At 41.1% G+C, this 27,111-nt stretch overlaps 1 protein-coding gene and 1 long non-coding RNA gene across 11 annotated transcripts in view; both read right to left on the bottom strand.

Moving 5' to 3' along the window:
- Window positions 1–27,111, bottom strand: part of LOC108657281 (uncharacterized protein CG43867) — a 133,411-nt gene that overhangs the window by 29,826 nt on the left and 76,474 nt on the right. For all 10 annotated transcript variants that reach the window (XM_089264854.1, XM_089264856.1, XM_089264855.1 and 7 more), the window contains one exon: window positions 2,828–2,890. In XM_089264854.1, coding sequence (XP_089120980.1) covers window positions 2,828–2,890 — 63 coding nt within the window. The remainder of the gene's footprint in view (window positions 1–2,827; window positions 2,891–27,111) is intronic.
- Window positions 6,819–7,311, bottom strand: LOC149090686 (uncharacterized). Its single transcript, XR_016197435.1, has 2 exons — window positions 7,046–7,311; window positions 6,819–6,989 (listed from the first exon to the last, which is right to left on the bottom strand). It is a non-coding gene; the product is annotated as an uncharacterized LOC149090686 (long non-coding RNA).

Genomic DNA, 27,111 nt, shown 5'->3' with positions numbered 1-27,111 from the left:
GAGAAGTAGGCGGAAATGAACGAGAATGGTGGGTAAAGGGGAAAGATTTGAGTTGAGGTTTTGTTAAGTGAAACATGTTGCATTTATTTTGATAGGACTAAGAGAATGGTATGGTAAAAAGCTTAAAGTTTGGATTAAGTAAGTATAATTATCTTGGTTAACTGATAGAACAAGAGTCTTAATACACAAGTCGTGAAATTGGTTGAGTATTATACTAAATTTAATTAAATTTAAGAACCTTACCCAATGGTTCCCAATGGAGTAATTGAATTGAATTGAAAATGTAATAACATGTAAATTTTATTTAGATAGAGCTAAGAGTAATGTAAACTCTTAGTTTAGAATCAGTTTGGATTACTTTAAATAAAATCAACTTAGATGAGTTTCAGAACAAGGCTCTTGCAAAAAAAGTCCGTAAATGGTTGAAGTATTATATTAAATGTAAGTAAACTTGAGTGCGCTTCCCTTTATAACAAGTTGCACTCGGAATCGGAATTCCGAATGCAGTCGAATGAAGGTAAAGAGAAGAGATGTTGACTTAGGAATTTGAAATTGGAACATGATGTTGACATGGATTAAGAGCTTAGAATCACTTTGGATTATTTAAAGTCAAATATTGTTAGACTCTTAAAATAAAAGACCTCGAATAGGTTGAGTATTATAGTAAATTGAATTAAATTAAAGAGCCCCTTCCTTAATACTGTCGACTTCCTAATACTACTATAAGAATACATTTATGGAAGAGAATATTCAATTAAGTGGAAGACTTGATGATCGCTGCGCTCTTTGGGGGCCACATATATAAGTATCTATATTCCTCCGACTTCAGCAGAATGTTGCATGCCTAGGCGAGCACTTGAGGCAGCCAATATACTCCCATTCCACTCAGCGAGCGAGCATAAGAAGCTCGTTAGCCGCGAGTCATGGCTAATAGTTGGTAATGAGTGTGAGCCATGGCTAATTGAAGCATAAGTAAGCAGGCTGTTAGCGCGTTGTTCGGGCCGCAGCTTAAACGGTTCTGACAGCCTGTTAAAGCCTGTCGCAGCGAAGGGTTGCAACCCCTTTTAAGTTTCAACAGCAGCCGGAATCAGGGCTATGCGGCTGTGCCCCTACCATCAGCAGCAGCCACAGGCAGCCGGTGCTAGTTAACATCCACGTGTTTGCTCATGAATTTAATCTCGGCGCAAACAAAGTAACAAGAATTCAATTTGTCACAGTGGTTGGCAAACGATAACGGTGAGGCTATAGCCAAAGCCGGGCCTGACGACGGGGCTGGGGATGGGGGCGGGGGGCGGTGTGTGTTTGGTCTTCCGACAGGGTTTGCTTTGGCCAGGTTGAGCCAGCCGTAAACGACAGATAAACCTGCCCTGGAACTTGGAAAATATTTGCATTTCGCCTGCTCTTTGACGAGTGTTTCAGGGCGTGGGCGTGGGCGGGGCGAGACGGAACGGGACGGGGGCTGGGGACATTGCGTAGGTAAAGCCAAAAACCCCTCGAGACTTGTTAGTGCAAACAATGAGCATTTGATATTGAAAACGCGTCGAGCTGAGCTCGCACTCGCATTCATTTGGGGTAGTTTTCTGAGACTGAGAGCTCGACGAGGGGGTAGGGGCTGTGGGTGCGTGTGTGTGCCAAGGGGAGATGCTTGCCAAAGCTCAGCAACACATGCAACAACACGAACTTCAATGAAATGCCAAAGCCAAAGAGGGGCTGGGCTAGGGGACAGCGCACGCAGCGCTGCATTAATGTGAATTTCCGGTTTCCGGAGCGGAAGTCGATTTATGTATTGTCCGAGCCGCGTCTGGGGGACAGTTGGCGCCAACGTTTTGCTGCTTGGCTTGTTGTCCGGCATTGTGTTTGGTGGGTTCGCTTGGGTTTAGTTGGTTCCTTGTTTGGCCGCATGTGACAAAAGTTTGTGGCGTTGTCTGCCCGCGGGCCACGCCCTCCCTCTGGCCCGCTCTTCACGACGAAAACAAGCTGCAACCAGCTAAAACACGCAAACCCGAATAAAACGGGTGCAGCTCGACTCTGAGATACCCTGTTACGGAGCTTATAATGATATTTGAGTCTGCATGGTGACATCTCTCAAAGAAGTCGCCAGCTGTGACTCTCAAACTGTGTTTGCCAAGCAGCCCCTCGAAATGTGTGCGAAATTATGAAGCAAAGCTGTCATTTTACAACACTGTGACCTTCAAACTGTTACTGCACAGTGACTTTCAAACTGTATAGGAGTGAGTAAGAAGTGAGTGAGTAGCAAATGCATAATTCAGTTGCACTTTCATAGCTCTTGAGCAGTTCGAACCAAAAATGGAGTGACTCTAAAACTGTACACTTCAAACTGTTTGCAATAGAGAAAACATGTTTAGGGGCAGACATTCCTTTTCTGCAGCTGATCATCTGTAACTAATTTGAATGCTACGAAACCAAAATTATTAAACTAAAACTGTAACTCTAAAACTGTAAAACACTAAGAAAATAAGCTACAGGAACAGCCTTTAAGACATGCTCATATAGAGATGCACATCTGAGTATCCATAGAAAATCATCATGAATAGAGGCAGCCAATATACCCCCCCAATGGCCAGCAGCACAGCACAGGGTATTACAGCAGCTGTGACCCTCGGCTAGGATGGTCGCATTGTCATGTAAATGCTTTAAACTGGCCTCTAATGAGGCACGGCTGCTGATGCTGCTGTCTGTTGCCTGGATGTTGTCTAGTCTAGGATGCTACCCTTGTTTTAATACCCATCTACTCCCCTCGCATTCCCTTTTGTATAGACGACTGGGTGTGGGCGCTTTGCTAACTGTCAGTCATTTAATGACTTACCTTATCTTCAGCTTCCTCGGCGCGCTCTTCCGCTTCGATGACGCGTTGTTCCAGCTCCGTTAACTGCAAAAGAAAGTGAAAATTAGATGAGTGAGATGGGAAAATATACTTAGAGAGAGAGAGAGAGGAATACTGAGAGAGTGAGGAAGATAGCGTAAATCATTTAAATCTCTTAATCATTTAAAGGGCGCAAATCATGTGTAAACCATTGATATATTTATACTGATATATCTATACCCTAAACGGCGTTGAAATCATGTATTCTCGTGGAAGCCATATACAGTGGACCCTCGGTTAACAAATGCCTTGGATAAGTTTCGCTTAATGAACAATGTTTCGCATAACGTCCAACAAAAAATTTGACATACAATTTTCGAATTATTATAAACTTTAGCCAATATCTGGTTCGGTTTAAATAATCCTCTGTTAGCTAACAAAAAATAAATAAATAACAAGAAAGAAAGCTCTAGTCGAGACTGCTCGACTACGAGATCCCCTGAACCCTACAAGCAACTGATATTCCAATAATAATTAGCAAACACACACACACACACACACACACATACAAACAAACACACGCACACACACGCATACAAACAAACACACGCATACACACACACTCACATATACAGGCGATTGCGCTTGAGTTGCGCTGCAGTGGTGGCAATATTATGATAACTAATTTGTTGAATAATTTAATTTCTAGACGTACGATCGTAATGAAACTTTTAGAATGTAATCATAATGTTTAAATGTATGTGTATACTGAAGGACAAGTCTCTAGTATTTGATATACGACTTTTACAAAGATGAGGGTGAGGGGATGGATTTAGGGGTGGGGGTAAATTTTAACAAAAACCGAAATTGTCTAAAATGTATCTTAATATACGTTTTAAATTTGGAGACTCTAGCTTGAAAGATGTAGGAGATATAATTTTTTAACTGATCTTCGATAAGGTTTTTTATCGATAAAAAAGTATCGGAATGAGTTATCGTTTTTTAGTGATAAACTCGATCTGCGCGTGATATATACGGACATTTTAAAAAAAAGTTGAAGTCTCTAGCTCTTATATCTTCTGAAATCGACGCGTTCATACATACGGACGGACGGACGGACGGACGGACGGACGGACGGACGGACGGACAGACAGACGGACAGGGCTAAATCAACTCAGCTCGACGCCCTGATCAAGAATATATATACTTTGTGGGGTCTGCCACGCCTCCTTCTGCCTGTTACATACTTTTAACAAAACCATTATACCCTGATTTCCCATTTTCAATGGGTTCAGGGTATAAAAACAGAGCTACGGAGTACATTCTATTGAGAATGCAAAAATATTCTAGTTCAAAAATGTTGAGCCATTTTAATTTTAGCTAAGACTTACTGAAGTCATACGAAAAAAGTTTAAAAATGAAATGATAATAATAAAATATTAAATACATAAATATTTAATAATTAAATTACAACTTTTGTTTCGAAATAAAAATAAATTTAAAATAAAGCTACTCCTTATTTCGAAACCTTTTAATTTAGCCTATCTTAACCTTGTCTAACTACAAATTTAACGTTATTGAAATATACAACTATTGAGAACGGTAAAAAGTTGAACTGGCAAAAGCTTCTTCAAGGAAACTTGTAAAAGCTAACAGAAAATAATATACATAAAACTTATAAAAAAAAAACTGCAGTTACTCAGTTAAGGGAAATACACAGAATCATGTTTTAATATTTCATATTATTAATGTATACATATAAATTTTATCTAAATATATTACCGCATAGCTTATTATTTCATGCACAATCCTTTGGCAAAAGCTTTGGTTAAAGCTATACAAAGCTAAGCTAAGCTTAGCATGGACAACGACCAGCTGCAGCACAGACACAAACCAGCAACGAATTTCCCACTATTTAGTGTGTTGAATTTGTAGAGTCAACTGTGTTGGGCTGCTCTCAACACTCGACAGATGGCGCCAGACATGCTGTCCATGCTCCTTCTCGGCTGCCCGGCTGCCCTGCTGCATTTACATCGATCAATCAATCAAGCAATCAATCAATCATAGCAAATGACAGACGATTTGCGGTTAGTAAGGATAATGCGTTAGCTAATACAATTCATGGCGAATACTTATGAAGGACTGCAAAATAGGGCGCGGAGGGCTAAGAGGGGTGGCACACCGGAGTTGGTCGTGCCCCATATTGAGTTGATGGCGCCCAAATGTCTGCCAATATTATATATGTACACGTCTGGGCGGGGCGGGTCTGTCGTTGGCGTGTGCCACACCTTACCTTGGCCGCCCAAAGGCCACTTGAGCAGGACGGGTGGTAGGGTGAGGGCGGAGGCGACGCGACGCTTCGGTCGAGGGCTGGCAAACACTTGTCAAAGGCGGCCGCGCGCTGCTTCGGGCTCTGCTTCGACTAGGCGGAAATGCTAATCTCGCACTTTTAACTGCTCAATGGTTTGCCATTAACGGGGCCATAACGGATATACGCCAGCAAGCAGGCCCTCAAGCACCAGCTTTAACAAACAACCCCACAGCCCCAACTCCAACTCCAGCCCCTTGTGCGTGTGTTTCTGGTGGCGTGGCACTCGTGGAATTCCATCAATTAATCACCCGAGTGGCCCGCGAGCGCCATCAGCGTTAAAGACTTGATTCCGTCATATAGAGAGCAGAGCTTAGCTTTGAGCTTGCTACCCCCTCCCCCACACTCCCTTCCCTCTCCCTCTGTCATATTTGAATACTTTGAGTGCATTAATTTCCGCTTTTTATGGCATTTAAGTGGCCATTGAGCTGAGGCCGCCATTGATTGATGGATCCGCACACAAAAATATGAAGCATCTCCCGATGAATAGAGCACAGTAGTAGGCGTGGCACGCAGCGGAAGTCGTCAGCGAGTTTGAGTTTGACTTTTGGCAAGGTTTACGTCTCAGGCGAGGGTCCTTAACGCAATTTAATAGCTGATTAAGCCACCTAATGGCCATAACTTGATAACGCCAAATGGCATAGATTAACGTGCTAAACAGGGCACAGCAATCGCAGAGATTTTCAATGGATCTTCCCTTGAAATTCGATAATAAGCCAAAGTGGATTTTGCAAAAATGAAAAAAAAAAAAAAAATAAATAAAACAAGTAAGAAAGCTCTAGTCGAGACTGTTCGACTACGAGATTCTCTGCACCCTTCGAGCAACTGATATGTCAATAATAAGTCGCATATACACACGCACACACACACACACACGCACACACACACGCTTGGGTTACGCTGCAGTGTTGACAATAATATGAGAATTTATTTGTTGAATAATTCAAATTCTAGACTCACGATCTTAATGAAACTTTCAGAACGTAATCATATTGTGTTCAAACATGAGCATACATAATAAAAATAGAGACTCGATAACCTGTTATCCGACACAAAGTAATAAATATGTCACCCCTTTAGTTGCAGCGACCAATATTTAAACGTAACGTGAACCTGGGCCCAGCGATCTAAAAAAGGGACACTTGAGTAAACATCTGTGCACTTGATTGTATAAGAAAATGAAACCCTTCCAGTGACTGGAAGTAGTTTTAAGAGTCTCTGTTAGGTATATAGGAATTAGGATTTTAACAGTTCAGTTTCAACAACAGTTCAGTTTCAATCTTGAATTCGGCAAATGTGGAGTTGTTTCATTTAACGCTCTAACATATTGTTTGAATGTATGTGTATACCGAAGCTCTAGTCTTTAGTATTTGAAATACGACTTTTACAAACATGCGGCTGAGGAGGTCTGCCTTAAGTTTATATTAATCTCAATAAATATTATCATTTTCATTTCAGCAATGAGTCATCATTAAAGAAATGAAAAGTTACGAGAAACAGTTTTCAGTTGATCGCTAATAATTGATATAACTTTATTTAGTTTGTTTAGATATTGACAATAATTCAGATAACTTTAATCGCTTTATATGTAGAAATATATGATTGATATACATATGTATATATTGTTATTTATATAGATGATAACTCAGACAACTTTAGTAAGCTTATATGTGCATTATGGATGTTGTGATGTGGCGAGGACTCCACGGTAGCCAGCGCTCAGAGCTCTGCTGCGGCTGTTCGGCGACATCCTTCCCCAGTGAGTTAGTTGATTAAGTAGGCGCCCTGTGTGTTCGGCTAAGGAGTAGAGTATAGTAGAACATAGTAGAACGTCAAACGTCAGTTTAGAGTACCATAAGCTTGCGCCAAATGGCCTGGCGGCTCGGCTCAGAGTCAATGCTGGGCAACGCATCGAGAGGCACCGCAATCGACTGCAGCTGCTCCTCGGGAGCTGCCTCAATCATGATCTCCACGGTGAGCGTAGCGGCCACGCTTTGGGCCCTAACCAGCGGCTCGGGCTTCTGCCAGTTCCAGCAAGGGAAAATGCGACTCAAGATGCTACGCCACATTGCGTCTTCGACAGCTCGTGTGCGACTGGACAGATGGGCCAGCGCTGGGCCACCAAGTCGACTCGGCCGCTGCCCAACGGCAGATCGCCGAAGAACAGCTGCCACTTAGCCAGCTCGTGCCAGTCTCTCTCCGTCGCCAGCAGACGTCGCCGAATCGATTGCTCAGCTATAAATCACCCGCGCAGCCTGCATGCGACGCACAGTTGCAGCAGAGCTCGAACAAGATGTGCACCGGCCTGACCAAGTACTTCAGCTGCATTCAAGCGGCCAAGGAGCGCGAGGAGCGCGACGAGCGCGATCGCTGCCCAGCCCAGAAGGACTGCAGCCTAAACAGGCATCACAGGCACCAGCTGACGGCTCTCAGCCAGCTGAGCGCCACCGAGAGCATGGCCCCACGTCGCCGCACCCCATGGCCCGTGCAGAGGCCAACGCAGCTGCCAGCTGCCACAGCTGCGTCGCTGAACAGCCGGAGGCAGCGCGAGCTGCAGCGCGAGAGGTGCAATTCGTACACGGCCATGGAGCGGCACGATCAGATCCTGGAAGAGATTGCCGAGCAGTTGTAGACGTTTAGCTCGAGCCAAAGGTACGACAGAGGATATATGTATGGGATATATGAGCATATATTGAGAGAGAGAGAGAGAGCGAGAGAGAGAGAGAGAGAGAGAGAGAGAGAGTGAGAGCGAGAGAGAGAAATCCAGGTTTAAGAAACTTTAGTTAGCTTCAATATTTATAAACTCATTTCAAGCAAATACATTAAACATGTTTTTGAAAAACATTCATCCAAATAAACTGTTTCAGTTGCAATGCTGAAGCTGTTATAAAACTGTTCTAAAGCAGCTTGAAAGCAGCTTTCCAAGCACATTAAAGCTCATAGACATTGCCATGCATTGGGCAGTTTTATTAGAGCATTCAGCATTCATTAAAATCCAATTTATCAATGATGTGAAAACAACTGTTGGACATCAACTTAAGAAACTGCTTTTCAAGCACATGAATGCATTTTAAGCAAATAGAGAGTAGAGCTAAGAGTATTCATGAAAATGAACTGTTTCAGTAGCAGTTTGCTAAAGTTATAGCAGCGCTACTAAAGCAGCTTGAAGAACGGATTTTCAAGCACTTCATGTGCTTCAATATCTTTCGATTAAAAGAGTTAATGGCCCAAAAAGCATATGAATACTTTAAAGAGCCACAGTCGAAGCAGTGGGTATGTCAACCAACCATCTGGAATCGTGGGAAATTTCTATGGAGCAAGCAATTAAGGAATAACATGATATGAGCCAAATAAACAAATGCCGCCTTATCAATAATAGGCACAGCAAAATCGGAATCGGAATTGGAATTGGGGGCGGTAGGTAGGTGGGTGGGGCCAAAACTTGTGGCAGCCAAAAAGCTAATGGATTAGGGCCAAAGTGCGAGTTGGTCAAAAGTTATGCGTGGCTCGCGTGCGTGTGGCCAACAGCAAAGAGAGAGAGATAGAGAGAGGGGGGAATTGGGAAAGTCTTTGAATAGGTGTGTCGAGGCACACACACAAACATAAACACACACATATACATATACATATATATATATATTTGTGTGCCTTTGGCTGTTTAATTATAGGCGCTGCTCCTGCTCCTGCTGCTCCTTCTCCTACTGCTGCTGCTGTTCCAGCTCCTGCTCCTGCTGCTCCTTCTCCTACTGCTGCTGCTGCTGCTGCCAATTGGCAAGTTAATTAGACCCTTTGGCTGTGCCAACAAAAACATGGCGAATGATTTGGGCTTTAAGCAGTTACGTTTTCACTTAATTGCATGGGCGTTCCACAATCTGTGGTTGTTGCTGTTGCTGCAGCCGAAAGACATGCCATTTGCCTGTCAACTTTTAGCCGGGGCAGTTAACAGCCGAATGGCAATCACAAATCTCATTTGCCCGCCACGAATGCAATTCGAGACAAACAAATGACCGCAAGCACAGAAACCAGCCAAAGGCGAGAGCGAGAGAGAACGAGTAAGAGAGAGAGAGAGAGTGGGAGTGAGAGACATTGTCCACACATTTGACCCATGTCAGGATACTGCTCACCCAGGGGGCAGAGCTCGGCACGTAGGCGACTGCACATTTATTTTAGCCGTTAGGCGGTCAAAAACCGGATGGCTATAATTTTCGCTTAGACTGTTGCCCCTGATTGGTGTCGAAATACATAATTACAGTGTTGCTAAATGAGTTCAGGCACTTGAAGCTGCGCGACTATACATACATAGGTATTATCAACATCATTATTATAACTGTTGTTGTTAAAAATGGAGCTTTACACAAACATCAGAGCAGAGCAGAAGAACAATGAAGAAACTGTTGAGCTATGAGGCAGCAGTAAAGCTAGGAATGGAAGGAGGTACGACTAATTATATATATAGGGCAGACGCTATATTTAGGCATGAAATGGAGGAGTGTATTCCTGCAGAATCAGACTGCTTAAGAACAATCTTCGCCAAAGAGAATATTCAGATTGCAGAGTTTTTCTTTTCATTATCATAATTATTATCATTGTCATTATAATTATTAGTATTATCATCTTTGTCACACAAAAACAGAGGCAACCAAATCAGTATCAGTCATTATCAATTTGTTTCCCATGATCATGTATGCATTATCATTGTCATTGTCATTGTCATTGTCATTGTCATTGTCATTGTCATTGTCATTGTCATTGTCATTGTCATTGTCATTGTCATTGTCATTGTCATTGTCATTGTCATTGTCATTGTCATTGTCATTATCATTATCATGATCATTATCATTATCATTCTCATCATGATTCTCACATTCATCATAAAGTTGATTGTCAGTATGCCTCTCATTATCATTGTCATCATTAGTGTCATTATTATTTTTATTTTCATTATCATTGTCAGTTTCATTTTTATTACGAATGTCATATTCATTATTGCTATAATCCTCCACTGCTTTATCAATTCTGCTTTATCATTCTCATTGTTATTGTCATTATCATTTTTATTGTCATTATCATTGTTATTTTCATTGTCATCGTCTATTTTTTATTATCATTATCATTATCATCATTGTCATTAATTATCAATTTCATTATCATTAGCATTATTATTATCATTAGCCATGATTAGTCGCGCAACAGCTGCCACATTCTGTTGCACGGCTAGACTTAGCTCGATTCACTAAGTTTTAATTAAAATAATTTAAATGAAATCGCCATGCCAATTATTTTGATAGCATAAACAACATTTAGAGACTTGATTATTTGCTCAAATGAATAAATATAGCACGCACACACACACACACACACATTATGGATAGGTGTATTCACATTAAAAGCTGAAAGCTTTTTGTCTCTTCGGTTACAGTTCATTCTGGTTAGTTGGTTATTAAATAGAGCTTTTAATCTTTTATGAACTGGACATGAACACACATGTATTATATAACTTGCCCTCTCTCTCTCTCTCTCTTTCCCACTCTCACTCTCTCTATATATGTGAATACCGCATTAATAAAACAATTAGTGCAATCGGCAATCGAATATGCGGCAAGCTGTCTTTGTTGGACATGCGGACAGACGGACAGGCGGATTAATTTGTCGTGCTATTCAATTTCTATCCATTTCATTTGTGTTTATTTATCACTTGTTTTTATTTATTTACACATGTTTACTTTGAGTGCGTTGTATTTTATCAGCTGTCGCCTGCTCTTGCCCCATTGTGTTTGCTTTAATTGCAAAATGTTAATTTCAAATTGTTGTAATTGCATTTGATGTCCGATTTGTTGTTGCTGTTGTTGTTGTTGTCTGGCCATAATGCGATTTGGTCTCTGATTAATATTTGACCATTTGCCCATTGTCAATAAAACGCAATTGGATAATTGAGCGCTGTAATTGAAGTCATTGCCAAATTGGTTAACAAATAGTGAAACGAGATTCATAAATAAATATGCGTGCTAATAATTAATTGTCTAAGCTCTACGGTCAACTAAATAATCAAATAATCAGCTCCGGCAGTCGGGGATCATCATAGCCCAGTCCATCATCGTCCGCCTCTGCGTCTGCCTCCGGCTCTGGTTCCTGCTCCTGCTCCACGTCCAACTCTAGCTCCAACTCCAACTCCAGCTGGAGCACCGACTGGTTGTCTTCACTAGCGTTAACTTGCGCCTCCGTGGCTCTGCCCATCTCTCCAACCGCTGCGCCCGGCACCTGGCACTTGCTCACATCATCAAGGGATGGCTCTGGCTGTGGCTCCGGCCTCGGCTCTGCCTGCGGCTGCACCGTAATCACCAGACTTGGCACGTTGAGCGGCGGCTGGGAGAATATCGTTTTGCGGCACTTGAAGAAATCCAACAGCAGCGACAGAAACATTCTGCCCGCCATTGTCGATCGAGACGCACTGAGAAATCGAATCGAAGCTTCGCTGTGTTTTTATGTGAGCTGGAGGCGTCCAGCCCCCCAAACGATATCCATATCTTTGGTTGCTGTTGTTGTTGTTGTTCTTCTTCTTGTTGTAGCTGTGTATCGATCGATTTCCAACTGTATGGCCAGCTGCTTTTCACGTCGCTTGTTTCCAAGCCACGGAACAGGCGCTCCAATGACACTGAGCTTCAGTTGCTGTGATTGAGGCTTGAATAATGGCTCCATGGTAATGCTTATTTGTGGAATATATCATATACATGTATATCATATACATTTATATCATGTATATCAATTGTGCTCATTGCTGTATTGGAAGTTTGGCTTTATGTTTAGATTAAATTACGCTAGATAAATGTGCTTAATAAAGCCGATGGGAGCTGTAATGTCAAAGTGGACTCAAATAGCTCACAATAGCTGTACTTTAGCATAACATTACTAGAAAAATTCCCAAAAAAAAGCTGCTTGACAAAGCACCTCTGACCTTTTTTATTAAAAGCTCAATTTCAACTTTAATTTGAAAGTACATGAAAGCCTAACTTTATTTTTAGATAAATGCATTAATTAAGTAGACAACTTCTGGTTTATAATATTCATAGAGAAAGCTGTGAGTCGGGTGGATAGTCACATCACTTCAAAGCCTTTTAATACTATTAAAAATTGGCATGTTCTATATACATTTTCATGGGCTAATTTGACTAATGCAGCACACATAAAATTGAAAGAAAATAATATTGGACAAAACATATTTTCACTTAAAAATTAATGTAAAAACGTCGCACTTTACGCCAAATCTAAGTTGATTGAAATTAGTATAGCTCAGCTTGCACATTTATTTTTATTTTTTTATTTATCTTAGAGTTAGAGTTAATTAAAATTAAAACTAACTTAATTTTGTAAAGCGCTGGCTGCATGGGCCTTCGGCTTATCGGATTAAGAATATGTTAAGCTTGCACATAACTTCTCTGCTTTCAGCTAGTGTCATTTGCTAATGCACTGCAAGTGTCATCAAAGAGAATTGCGCCGCTACATTTGCAAGCAGCGGCCCACAGATGGCGCCAGTTGGCTAAGGTGTGCGGTGGCTGGGGCAGAGACTAGTGTAGGAGTGTTTGTAACAATGAGTTAAGCAAATGGAAAAATTAATTAAAATCGCACGAGTCACTCGCTTTGCCGTTATGAATAATAAACTAGGGCATTAATATTAATGTGGATCCTTGTGCATTTATTCAATATATTTAATGTCGCACACACACACATGGACACGGTTAAAGGACATGCATTACATAATTACATTTGTGTGCGCGCCCATCAAATCGAATGGCTAAAAAACATTTGCATAATGCACTCGCCTTGCCCCGCCTCCAAATCCCTCCTTAATGCACAGCAGCTGCTCATGAGGGGTTCTTGGCAAAGTAAAGGGGGAGGGGGAGGGTGGGGGTGGGCTACCTTCCTGCTTGGGATAAGTGAGAAAATGCAACTGCAAATGGCGCGTAGCACACGCTCATTGTTTTCGTTCGTTTGTTTCTATTTTTATTTGCATTTTCATTTTCATTTTCATTTTCTTCCCTTCTACTAACGTCTTCCCGCTCTCACCCCCTTCCCCCGCGCCCTGCTGCTGTTCGTCTCGTTGACGGCTATTTTAATTAAGGGTTGGCACACTGGAGGAGCCAAATGGGAGGCGGGAGGGGACGAGGTGGCGGCGCTGCAGTCGCGTCCACTTAGCCAACGCCAGCTGCTGGCCACGCGCGCTGCCAGCCAGCTGCAGCATAAATTAAAAATAAAAATTGCTTAATTTCAATTATGAGCGAAATAAATTACTTAGCTCCAGAAAGCTCTACGCCACGCCACAACAATCAATCTCGCTTAACTGCAAAAACTTCTGACAAGTGAAATTGCCAGCGCAGCAGACTCAATCCCGCTGCCCAAGCTGGGCTAAGCGTGAGTTGCCTTGGCCTTTAGCTCATAGCGCCAGCAATCCATTCAAGCGGCGATCTGAGCAGCTCAAATGGAAACTGATTTCGATTCAGCTCAACAGGTGAAGGCAATGCCTTTAAAACTGAGGAGATTTTCATAGACTCGAATGGTTTCATTCAACTCTGTTCGCGCAATGTTTGCACAGCTCTGACAAAAGCCAAACAAAAGTGAATGTTCTATAAGCGATTCTTTTGAGAATGATTAAACAGGGTTGCATCAGCTGTTGGCTGATTAAGCTGACAGAGAGCAGATGCAGGCATTTATTTATTATTGGTTAGGTGAAAGCCAAATGCATCGTAAAGACATTATGAGGCACAACCGTTTAAAATCATTAAAGCTATAGTCATCTAGACAGAGTATATACAAATGTATGTACATATATATATATATTTATGTATATGTTAAGTGTTTTGAAACGTTTGCTTGCTTTATAGGCTTTTAGACTTCCTACTTAGTCAGCAACAGCTGTGCTGGGTACCTTCGAATCGGCTATAGGTAAGACACAGCTGCTGTAATGGGTATCTACTAGTCGGCTATAGATAAGCAAGAACTGCTGTACTGGGTATCTACTCGTCGGCTATAGGAAAGCAACAACTGGAGTACTGGGTACAATATGAGTACTGGGTATCTGCTAGTCGGCTATAGGTAAGTCACAGCAGGAGTACTGGGTATCTAGTAATCGGATATAGATAAGAAAAAACTGCTGTACTGGGTATCTGGTAGTCGGCTATAGGTAAGCAACAACAGGAGTACTGGGTATCTACTAGTCGGTTATAGGAAAGCAACAACTGCTGTACTGGGTACAATATGAGTACTGGGTATCTGCTAGTCGGCTATGGGTAAGTCACAGCAGGAGTACTGGGTATCTACTAGTCGGATATAGGTAAGCCACAGCCGCTGCACTGGGTATCTGCTAGTCGGCTATAGGTAAGCAACAATATGAGTACTGGGTATCTACTAGTCGGCTATAGATAGGCAAGAACTGCTGTACTGGGTATCTAATAGTCGACCATAGATAAGCAACAACTGCAGTACTAGGTAACTACTAGTCGGCTATAGGTAAGCCATAACAGGAGTACTGGGTATCTGCTAGTCGGCTATAGATAAGCAACAACTACAGTAATGGGTATCTGCCAGTCGGCTATAGGTAAGCCACAATAGGAGTACTGGGTATCTTCTAGTTGACAACAAATCCAATTCTGTGTATCTGCTAGTCGTCTGTAGGTAGGAAGCAACTGCTATGCTGGGTATCTCCTAGTCGGCTACATTCAGGTGTAGCATTAGCTACGTTATTATTTCTCATTTTGTGGCGCAGTATGAAGCAGGCCAACGGCAATTGGTGTCAATTGCATCAAGGCCAACACGCAGGTACTCTACACACACACACACACATGCACGCACACATCCCTAGCCACAGCCCGCATGTTTTATTTGTATATACATATATGTACATATATATGTATATTTAGCTGCGTAGCCCTTAACAAAGCCGCAGCTTGTTGACTTTAGGTCAAGTACGTAACAGCACGGCAGCGACTGCCAAAACAAAAGTGGGCTAACTGGGGTTAAGCTGCGTGCCTCATTAACCGAAAATGCAAAAACTGAAGAGAGAAAAAAAAAACAGCTTTAAAGAGGCGCAAGTGCAGCTCGTCTTGGCCAGCAGAGCTAATTGAGTCGCGGCTGTGTGGCTGAGATTGAGCTGCACGAAATGCTGCTCAAGTTGGCTCAGCTGGCTGGCTGGCCTTTAAGGTACACTTTAGTTGTGGGCGTGGTCATGGGCGTGGCCGTGCGACTTGTTAAGCAGCTCAGCGCAGCGAAAAAACTACGCCAAATTGACACAAATTGGCAGGGGGCAAGTACATCATGGCAATCAGATTATCAGCAACATCAGAGACAGCAGCTGTGACAGCAGCAGCAGCGCCGGCAAGAAGAGGAAGAGCAAGCGTCTCGTCAATGTGCTCATCATGTGCGACGTTGTCTCCGTCATCGTACAGACTATCAGCTAGCTGAGGAGACGGCTGCGAGCTGCCGTCTGCACTCCAATTGGAGGCGGGACACGCAGCCTTGTGCAGCTCCTTTCAATCATGACGCACGGATTAGGACTCAGGTTAAAGATTAACAACAGACAGCGCAGACAACGGACAGCAGCAGCAGATAGCAGCAGCAGATAGCAAATAGCAGACAGCAAGGACTACGAGGACTTCGTCTAGTTAGTCAGCCAGCTGGCGTCACGCCCACCATTAGTTTGCTCTGTGGCATAACAAAAGCTAAGCCGATTGACAACTAAAGCAGCAGCGCTGCAGCAAATGCGAAATGCGAATAAAAAAAAAATAAATAAATAAAACCAAGTCTGAGCAGCGCTTGCCTCAAGCAATTAATTAAAGCGAAACCCGATGCTGGATAGAGAGTGATGTTTAGACTTCTTATTCATATGTACAATTACACACAGATTATTCATGCAGCTGAACATTTAAATGTTCTTTGAAAGTATAAATAAATTAACAAATTATAAAAATCCATATATATATGTTTTTTCCATATATTTAAGTAAGTATCTACAAATACTTAAAGAACTCTGATTGTGTAAATGAAGCTCAGATATACTATAGACAAAATTATAGACTGCATGCGAGACAGCTCAGTGAAGAGAGAAACAGAGAGATAGAGAAAGAGATAGAGACAGCTTAGAGTACTTTTAGATATTTACTTATATATACAAAAACATGTAGACAGTTTGCAATTTGATATTTTAGTGTAAACTGTAAATTATTAACGCTTTTTTGTTTACCTTTGGCAAAGACAATTAATATCAGTTTTTACAGCACACATGAGAAATACGAGCGAAGAGCTATTGAAACTTTAATGAAAACATATACAAATAATACATATGTGTAAATATATCTGTGTGTATATTATCATTGGTTTTAATTTCCTTATAGATCATTTTTATAGATGATGAAATATGGTTTAACATGTTCTTTTTTTTCTAATAATTAATTCAAATTTAATTTTTTGATTTTTTACTGCATTTATTATTTTTTTATGATTAATTAGTATTTATTTAGTTTTAATTATTATTTTTTTTTTTTCTTAGAATAACTTTTATGTTCACATATATTTATCCTGCTACCTTTCAAGCCCACAAGAAATAAATTAAATATATTTGGTAATAATTATGGCAGAGTTAAGAAATTGTTGTTCTCATATGCAATACAACAATACAAGATAGTATATACAATATATATATATAGATTTATATCTCAGAGCAGCAAATGCAAAATCATCTGAAATTCTATGCAAATGAGAAATGAAATACAAAAGCGATGTAAGCTGGAAAGAAGCACTTAAGAACGGAACTAAGAGCTAAGGCAATGCATAAAGATGAGTGAATGAATAAGTGAATGAGTGAAGGGGACTGAAGCAGCAAGAAGTAGAGCAGAGAATGCGGCAGTCTATTAGCAGTTGATAGCGGTATGCCCAAGTACTTGTGGCCAAGAGTGTTAAAGATAAAGGCTCCAAGGGTAGAAAAGCAACACGAAAGCAAACAAAAAAAAGCAGAGAGAAAAAAATATAAAATAAAGACAAACAATTTACAGGCGCGCGCAATCAGATGGCAAGAATAGCAATTAGTGCATACTTTTAGGCTTAGAAAGCATGAAAAGGCACCAAAGCAAAAGAGAGAGAGAGAGAGAGTGAGCGAGCGAGTGATGGTAGACAGCACAAAAGGCAAATGAAAAGACGCGCGTGCAATAATCACTGCCAAGTGCTGCATATTTATAGGCGCAATCAAGTTAATTGCGCACAGAACACCAACAAAAAGAAAGCAGAGCGAAAAAAAAGACGAAGGAGAAACACAAATAGACGCAGATAACAGGCACAACAACGCAGTGAGTGAGCGAGAGAGGGCGAGGGCGAGGGCGAGGGCGAGAGCGAGGGCGAAAGATAGTGGCCGTAGAATGCTAAAACAAAAGCAAGACAGCGACTATTAATGGACTGCGACATGAGTGGCAGCTGGGCAGGACAGGTGGGCCTGGTAGCGGTGACAGTCGGCACGACTGGCTCTCAGTCTATTAATGTGTTCCAGTAGCTCTGAAATGTCGAAAATACAAAACGAAAACGGACACAAACGAGAAGGGAGGGGCTGAAGCTGTCATTCGTATTTGTGACAAATTGTAGAGTTTCTTTGTCTAGGTGGCAACGCCAAAAGCCCAGCTCGTTTGCGATAAATGTGCACCTAGAACTGTTAAACAATACTAAAAATAATTATTTGCATAGATATATGTATATAGGATTATTAAATCAGGAATCAATGAGACTCTTCTATCAACTCTTAAATCATATCAAAAAGTTAATTATTTAAGTCTGGCATCCCAGCAACTAATTGATAACTAACTAAGAGCAGATTCAGTTACAAGGGCAGTTTAGGTAATGCAACATCCTTTCAGAGCTACGCAAGGGCTCAAGGAGTTGAAGCACCATTTTGAATACATTGAGGAGCATTCAACGCCTCGGCTGCAAAAGCCCATTCATTCCACTCGCTTTAAGCTAATTATCTTAATTGTGGGCATTTAGCATGCCTTTGGCTGTGTGTGGGCCGCACCCCTTTATTTGAATTTATTTTATTTTTTGCCCTTCTTTGCATCTGCAAGTGGCTGCCACTCCTAATGGCCACTCAAAGTTCAATGCAACGTGCGACCTGGGGCGCTGCGCCCTTAAGTATGCAATAATATTTTCGCTGCAAGTGGCAGTTGAACTTCTCTTGTGGAGACTTGTGGCTGTGCCTCTGTGTGCCTCTTCTCTTGGCAATTCGAGAATTAGAGCAGGCTTTAATGAGCAGCCAGCCAAAGCTTTTAATAACCAAAAACAAACTCGGCCTGGTAGAGTTTAGTTTAGATTTTCTTTTGCTTTTCATTTGCCTTTTCGTTTTTTTTTTTGGGCTGTCTGGCAACGCTGCCGCAACGAATGGCCACTCGATCTTTTGTTATGGCCGCCCCGTCTAGCCCCGCTCAGTCGCGTTTGCAGCTTGCGGTAAATTTCAATTATCCCAGATGCTTCGCAGTCGACTGGCATATCCCGGCATGGAGCGCAGCTCTGCACATTTTCATTTTCATTTTCGTTTTCATTTTGTTGCCAGTTTTCCTTTTGGCTTTTAAGCCTGCGCCTTGTATTTCATTTTCAGGTTTATGCATGAGACGACGACGCCTAGTTTTTCCGCCTCATTCCGCAAAACGCAATCTCATTTTTTTTCCTCCTTCGCATTGTCGACAGTGTTTTTTTTTTTTTTTCTCATTCGCTTTTTACTTTCGTCGTCCATTTGTGCTGTAAATTGTTTGCATACAATAGAGCAGCGCCCATTGCCCATTGCCCAGTTCCCAGTTCCCAGTTCTAGTTGCCAACTGCCCCGCCTCCCGCCTCATGTTTTGGCCATTTGTTGGCCTGGGCCGGGTCTTAACTTTTGGCGCGGCTTATTTGTGCGGCTAGATTAAGTTTCAAATTGATGGGCATTCTAAAATCCCCGGAAAGCAGCTCAAGAGAGGAGCAGTGAAAGAGAACCTGAAGGGGCGAGGCATTTCATAGTTTCGGTCTCATTGCTGTAAGCTTCAATTGATGGCCAAACTTAAATTTGATCTTCCTTGGCCCACAGCTTCAGTTTCAATTGACAGCGAATCTCAGCTCTCAGTTGTATTCAAATATTCAGAGTAATTCGTCTTTCTAATATAAACTAAATTAAACAAAGTTTCTCCAAATTTCATTAGAGTGTCAAGAGTCAGCAGAAGTCAGGTAATTAGATGTGCGAAAAGTTGAGAGTTTCTCTTTCAATTCCACTTTCAGAGCTTAAGTATCGTTGGCATTGTCATCGTGCCAATTTCATTTCAACTATTGCTGTAGGTATTTCGGAAAAAGATCTTGACTTTGAGAAGAAAACAAGTTGAAATTGCGTCACAACTTCAACGTGAGTGGATGAGCACATCTTTTGTTTCAGTAAAATGCATGAGCACTCAAAAATATTTAATGGAATGAACATTTGGCAAAGCCGAAGAAACCCAACTAAATTCATAAATACACTAAGAAGGAAAGCCAAGGCCGTAAGTCCGCAGCAGTCTGGCTATTTTCTGTGTCTTATGCATGATAAATCAACAGCAAATATATGAACAATTCATACCTCTCCAGCACACGTATACCCACTTTTGAAATTCTTCTTGTTCTCGCAGAGCGAGTCTTATTTGCGCTCACTTATTCGGCTCACTTGCACTCAATGCACTCAGATCAATTTTCATTTGAACGTAGTTCTTTTGCTTCTAATCTGTGTCTTATTTATAGTCCCCTGCCTTAGCTCTGGCCCCATCTCTCTAAATTCAGATCTATTTCACTGGGTCTAGCTGTAGCTCTAACTCTAACTCCAGCTTGAGCTCTAGTTCTATCTGTCTGTCTTTCTTTCTCTCTCTCTCTCTCTCTCTCTCCTTCTTTATCTCTCTCTCTCTTTCTTTGGCTATAATAGTTCTAGCTCTAGCTGTTGCTCTAACTCTAAAGTCTAAATTTCTAGTTCTAGCTTGAGCTGGGTCAGGAGAGCTCTGTTGTTTAACTCAGACCCTCTAGCCTGTCTCTTGTTGTAACTTCAACTCCAACTCAAACTCCAGCTATAGCTTAAGCATTCACTCTAGCTTTCTAGCGCCATCTATTTTCCTTTAGCTCAATCTCTATTTATTCAGCTATAGCTGTCTAGCTAAAGCTTTCTAGCTCTAGCTGTAGCCTTAACTAAAACTAGCTCTAACTGCAACTCTAACACGAACTCCAACTCTAGCTCACGGATTGACTATATGTATCTAGCGCTATCTCTTCGTTCTGTAGCTATATATCTATCACACTAGCCATAACGCTCGAGTTCTAGCTCTAATTCTAGCTCTAACTCATAGTCCATCTCTCTAGTTTCTAGCTTTAACACTATAACTGAACCTGTCTAGCTCTGTCTCTAGCAGCAGCTCTAGCCAAAATTTAGCTCTAGCCCACCATTTTTATGCCTCTAACTGTAGCTCTACCTATCAAGCTCTGTAGCACCAACTTTTTATCTCTCTCTTTCGCACCTTCTAGCTAGCTTCCAACTCATCCACTCGTTTTATCACTAAGTCTATCTCTATCGTTTTACTGGTCACTAATTTGTGTGTCTATCTCTTTCTCTTTCTCTCAGTCTTTCTCTTTAAATAACGATCATTAAAGCTGATGCGCTTAGTGCTTTACCCTGGCAACAGTAAACGCAATGTAAATAGGTTTCTGCAACATTTACAACTGCGAGTCTATTCATTTCTGTTGCCGTTCAGCTAGAATCTTGGCGAATCCTTGGGAATCCTCGCCATAATGAAACAGGACACAATTTGCCATTAAGTGTCGCGGAAACAAAGAGAATGACACGAAAATTTGCAGTTGATGGCATTGCAATGCCACGCCCGGTGTGCGTGTGTGTGTGTGTGTGTGTGTGTGTGTGTGTGTGTGTGTGGCAATGTAGTTCTAGATAGTTGTGGGCGGGGCTGCGCGCACTGCAGCTGCTGTTGTCGGCGCTTTTGGCAGCGGCTTCCGGCAAGCATTTCCGGCATCTTGGCTGCCGGCGGAGCAGGTGGAGGAGGAGGCAATTTATGCTTCGCTTGTGTTGTCTTGGACAACTCGGGCTATCCAACTAACACTTAAATGCCACGCAGTTGCCACTTGGCTGGCCGTGTTAAATACCAAGGACATTGTTGCCGCAAAATGTTCCACAGGCGCCTCACCTCAGCGCAGCAAAGGAGCCAGCTCGCTTACTCTCTCTCTCTCTCTGTCTCTCTCCCACTCTCTTTCTCTCTCCTCTCTCTCTGTCTCTATCTTTGTGTGTGTGTGGCGTGAAAAACTTGCGCATAAAATTTCCATATCAGCAATTTTATTTGCAACAATTTGGCAACACTTTTGTGTGCGGTAACCAGAGCCCGCCCCCACACCGGCCTCGCCCCCTTTGCCGCCTATACGGTGACGTATCAATTTCCGCTTGATTGCATTTAAAAGGACGAAGAAATAAGTGCAGAGCTGGAGGTAAAAGCAGAGAGCGCGGCAAAAGTTTTTGGCGCAAATTAAGTTTTGCTTGCTACACCTCTTCACAGCTACCGCCTCTGCCTGCGACCACGCCCGCCCCCCTTCCGCCTCCCGCACCGGCTGTCCGTCTGTGCCCTATACTGCCATTCATCGCCGCAACAAATACAATTTTTGCGGCAAACGAAAATCGAAAATAAAGTTAAAAATTGTACGTTTTGCCAAGCGCGCGTGTATATGGTGACTGCGACACTGACTGCAAAAAGTTTGCGCCCCAACAAACTTTGCCGAGTGCAAAAGTTTACCATTTTCCCAAACCCCCGACCGCTCGCCCTCCCTCTTCACAGACTCTCTATAGCTTGTTTTCTTTGCTATACGCCGGTTCGGACCACCCGCCCGCCCGCCCGCTCGACCCGCTGCCTCTCAAGTTTAAAGGTTAATGATACCGCAAAGTAACACCAAATAAGTTAAGGAGCAGCGCAACTGGCTAAGAAAGGAGAAGGAAAAACGCTTCTGATTGGATTTGCTACGTGCGGCGCTGAAACTTTTCTACATATGAGGCGTGTGACCAGTGTGACCAGACGATGGAACAATTGAAATCGAAACATGCGAATGCGAAATGTATTGCGCGTGTACACACACAGCATGCGAGGCACTGTAGCAGCAACACTTGAGCCAAGGCTGAAGCACTTGGACTTGAAACTGTAGTTTGAAGATTATGCAACACTGGTAAGTGTAAAGATTCGCTGTGTCTTAAATATGAAATGCTATGAAAGACTTTTGTTGCCATATATGACAGGAATATATTCGGTATTGAACAGTTTATATTTATTTATATTATTTAGATAAACTTTTCTATTATTTGTATATATTTGATATTAAATCTTGTCTTAAAACTTGATTTTTCTTTGTTTTCAAAAGTATAAAGTAACGAAATACTTAAAACAAGAAATGATATACTTAAAGTAAGCGTAAAAAGTTTCTTAAGTTCCTCCCTGGTTGGAATTTTATACTGAACTCAAGAAATATTAGCTTAGTTTTCTTTTTTGACATTTCACAACACTGAAGTTAAGTTGGTTGTGCTTTGTCAGATGCATATTGAATGCGGAAGCATGAATCATACGGATTAAAATCCAAATTCATTTCGGAGACAAATCTCCTCTCATCCATGGACTCACTGCTGCACTCCAAGTGCATGGGCGTGGGCTGCCTGGTGTGCGGCATGGGGGCAACGCTCCATGCTGGCCCCAGGTGCAGCAGGCCAACGGCCGTCACTGCAGCTGTAGCTGCAGCCGTAACGACGGCCGGCCTCGCTGGCTCCAGCTCCAGCTCCAGCTGCTTGATGCGACGCGGTCTGTAGGACATGCAGGCGCCGTTCCATATGCAGCAATACTGCAGAGCTGCCAGCATTGTTGCAGCGGCCCGCCTTCTGTGAGCGACGGCAACCAACCGACTGATGGCTGGCCCAACGGCGCCGACTGCGGCCAGCAGCTGCTGCTCAGAGCAGCGATGCGCTTGCACACACTGATAGCTTTATCGATATATTAATGCCATCTGCCATGAATCACTATTAGAGTTGGCTATGATGGTCACAAATGAGTCAGAGAATCAGCGAATGATTCCGCATAGGTTGTCCTCAAGACAAAGGAACATAGAATTGATTCGATCTAAGTAAAAACTATGATTAGTCAAGTTTGTACTAAATGTTTTCTGTTCCACTTTAAATGTGTTTTCAGAAACAGACTCATCATATCTCACTTTCGCTTTCATTCTCACTTATTCCCTGCCTCACTCTACAATGAGGCCAACTCTTAACCCATTTGCAATTTCATAATTCAGAGCGCCTATTTTTATAGGGTATACATTATTTATTTGCGCATTGATCAGGCTATAATACTATGAAAATGTATGTAACAGTCAACAGGATGCCTAGCAGACCACATAAAATATATTTTTTTTTATCATAACGACGAGTAGCTGACTCAATTTAGCCAAGTCCGTCCGCCCATCTGTTGCAGGGGATTCACTTTTTTCGATTTTACAGAAATTCAAATTATTGAGAATTATTGAAAACGCATTTCTTTCAAGGGAATAGCATTTTTTTCCAATTTATCGCAATTTTCGTGTTAGCGGGGTACAAATAATCGAGACTCGACTGCATTTTGTATGGAAAGAAGTTCGAACTCCTGAAAAGGCAAATTCCAAATAAACTTGTGAATTTTCTGTTCAACTTCTATTGCAGCCATGTGAATGGTTCGTTTATTTAACATTTCTTTTTAATTTTAATCATTTAATTCATGGAGCTCGCAACAGACAACAGCTGTTGCATACGGCTGCCACAGATACGATGCCACAGATGCCCCAATGCCATGAGGAAAATATATGTATGTATATGTATATGTATATGTATATACGTATATGAGGTGACGCCGAGTTTGCTTAGTGAACATTTAATTGTTGTTTACATTTGTGCTTTGGTTTATTTTGCAACACTTTGTTGCCTTTGCTGTGTGTGCCGCACGACACTGCCCCCAGCCACCTGCTGCTGCTCCTAATGTAGATGGAGCTCGTCCTCTTTTTAATAAGACGCCAGCCCATAAACAACACAAATAACACACACACATACACCCACACACACACATACACCCACACACATACACCCTCACGGGAGTGGGGGTAAAAGCAAAAACAAAAACAGAAAAATTGTTGAGCGAAAATTTACATTTTAATTTCTTTTAATTAAAAGGGAACAAAAGCAAAATGAAATAAAAAATGGAAACAACAAGAATTAAAAGGAAAACACGCTGCAAAATAATACATAGAAATGTTTTTTATTTGTCGCCTTGCTGCTGCTGCTTCTTCTTCTCCTGCTTCTACTTCTTTTTTTTATTGGCATTAGCATTTGGCATGCTCACGGGGCGTATAAGTAATGGAAATGAGGCCGACGACAACAGCTGTCAATACAGGTTGAAAGGATTCCTTTGTTTAAACACTTAAATGGCGCACCTGCAGGAGGAAAAGGACGCGGATGAGGATGGGGATGGTGATGGGGACGGGAGCGGGCAATGAGGACGTGCAGCACTTGCCACATCCTGGCAAACACTCAAGTGTCCCTTGGCGCGAGTTAGCTTCAATTTGAATTTGAATTTGGATTTTCACATTTCGAATTGTCTTTGATGCTCAGAGCTCGCTTAGAATTTGTCTTTTATTTTTTTGTCTTTTTATTTTGCCTTCCTTTTTGGTAATTGACTGAGAGATGTCAAAGAAAATTTTCATTGCGTGGCGCTGGGATCAAGTCGAGAGCAAAAGCCGTCAGCTGGCTACGGCTTGCCAGCTCTCAAGTTGCTAACAACATTAACTTGGCCTAAAGGCGCTCAGCTAAGCGCTTTAGGTTGGGGCAGATAGCATTTACTGCGGAACCTAACAACATTTAAGGAAAATTTCTAAATCTTATAATTATTTAGGAAAATTACTTGAATTTTTCCTTTTAAAAAACGGAATTTATATTTAAATATTTTTCCGTTTAATTTTTTAAGCAAAACTAATCTAAATGTTGTTTAAAGTTACATTTCACATAACGTTTGACTTGAATGGCTTCAATAAAGATTTCACATAGTTCAACCCACACTTATACAAACACACACACACACATACATACACACGCATCTGCATTCTTTGGCTTTCCATGTTTATATGGCTCTTTGACGTTTGGCTCCACCCTTTAGTTGCGTAAGCTAAAAATGTGAGCAGCGAATGCAGATGTGTGTGTATGTGTGTGTGTGTGCGTTGATTTTTTTGTGAGAGCACCAAGCATTGCACTAAGCAAACACGAGAGCTGGGCCCACAGCTTAAAGCCCAGAAATGAACCGAAACCCAGCAGCCGTAAAAAGCAACAACAGCCGCAAACAGACAGCTTCATTAATGCATGTGAGTGTGTGTAGGTGTGTGTTGGTGTGTGTACGTGTGTGTGTGTGAATGTATGGGCGTGTGTCTGTATGGATAAGCTTTTCAATTTCTTTTGCAATTTTCCATTTCACTTTGTATTGCTGTAGTGCCTGGACTGCTGCTGCTGCTCCTGCTGCTGCTGCTACTGCTGCTGCTCCTCTCTCTTCTATGGCTATGTCTGTGTGGCAAATACACGAATGCAGTTTATTTATCTTACATTTTTCAACTGACCCACACAGCGGATTTTGTTCCGCTTACGCTCCTGCCCCATTCATCTGCTAGTTGCAACAGCAACAGCAACAGCAGCTTCACCTACAGCTCCAGCCTGACAACATTTTGCGCAAATTGAAGTATTTACGTTTTGGGTTCAGCTACCGTGCGTGCCTGGCGCGTGTATATACGATACGTACTTACATAGGATCGTTATATTGCATTTTAAGCTGATTCAAGTATTGCCCAGCAGAGTACATATAATTCATTAGCTAACTTCTTTCATTGGGGTGATTAAAGGGCATTAAATACGGTTAAATAAATTAATTTATATTACCAAATGCAGCAAATAGTTCTAGGAAAAATTATTTAGAAATTTCAGACTGATTTCGGTTCATGAAAATAATAAAAGCAACTGTTAAACTGCTGTTTATTAAAATGGCAGTGATTTTTTAATATATGTATGTATGTATGTATACAATATTATATACATATCCCGCATATCAAACAAACATCACACATATAAAATATCACACATCACAAAAAGGAACTTGCATATACGACAAATACATATATAAGTTTTAATGCTGCAGCCAAGTGAGAAAGAGACAGCTATTTAGCTTCAGCTCTTATCGAATATAAATTAAAAAATAAAAATATATAAGTTTACTAGTATAGCCTTAGTTAATAGTTTATTCATACATTTATTTATATAAAAAATAATTATTTTATTATTTATTATTAAAATTTTAGATATAGATAATATATATATATAGATATAGATAGTATAATAGATATAGATATATAGATACTATATATATATATATATATATATATATATATATATATATATATATATATTATATAGTATATATTATATATTATTTTTTATTTTTATGTTATTATTATTTATATAATTTTTATAATATTAATATATTATGCTACACACATCAAAATTTATTTTAATTTTAATTTTTTTTTTATTTATTTATTTATTTTATTTTATTTTATTTTTTTTTTTTTTTTGTAATCTATTATTATTATTATTATTATTCGTATGATTTTTATTATAATTTTATATATAAATAAGACACTTAAAATAGTATTTTAGATTTTTGTACTATTATCATTATATATTTTTTAAACTTTTATTAGAACAGCGACAGTATATAGGATGCTAAATACATGATTTATAGAAATTCAAATCAACAATAAGTGTAAGTAAGTTCTTGTAAATCTCAGGATTTCATGATATTAAATGAAAAAATGA

This window comes from Drosophila navojoa, chromosome X, assembly GCF_054131105.1.
Source record: "Drosophila navojoa isolate 15081-1374.11 chromosome X, UAZ_NAV_1.0, whole genome shotgun sequence".
In the NCBI taxonomy this organism is placed as follows: Eukaryota; Metazoa; Arthropoda; class Insecta; order Diptera; family Drosophilidae; genus Drosophila; species Drosophila navojoa.
This window is presented reverse-complemented; position numbering and strand designations above follow the sequence as displayed.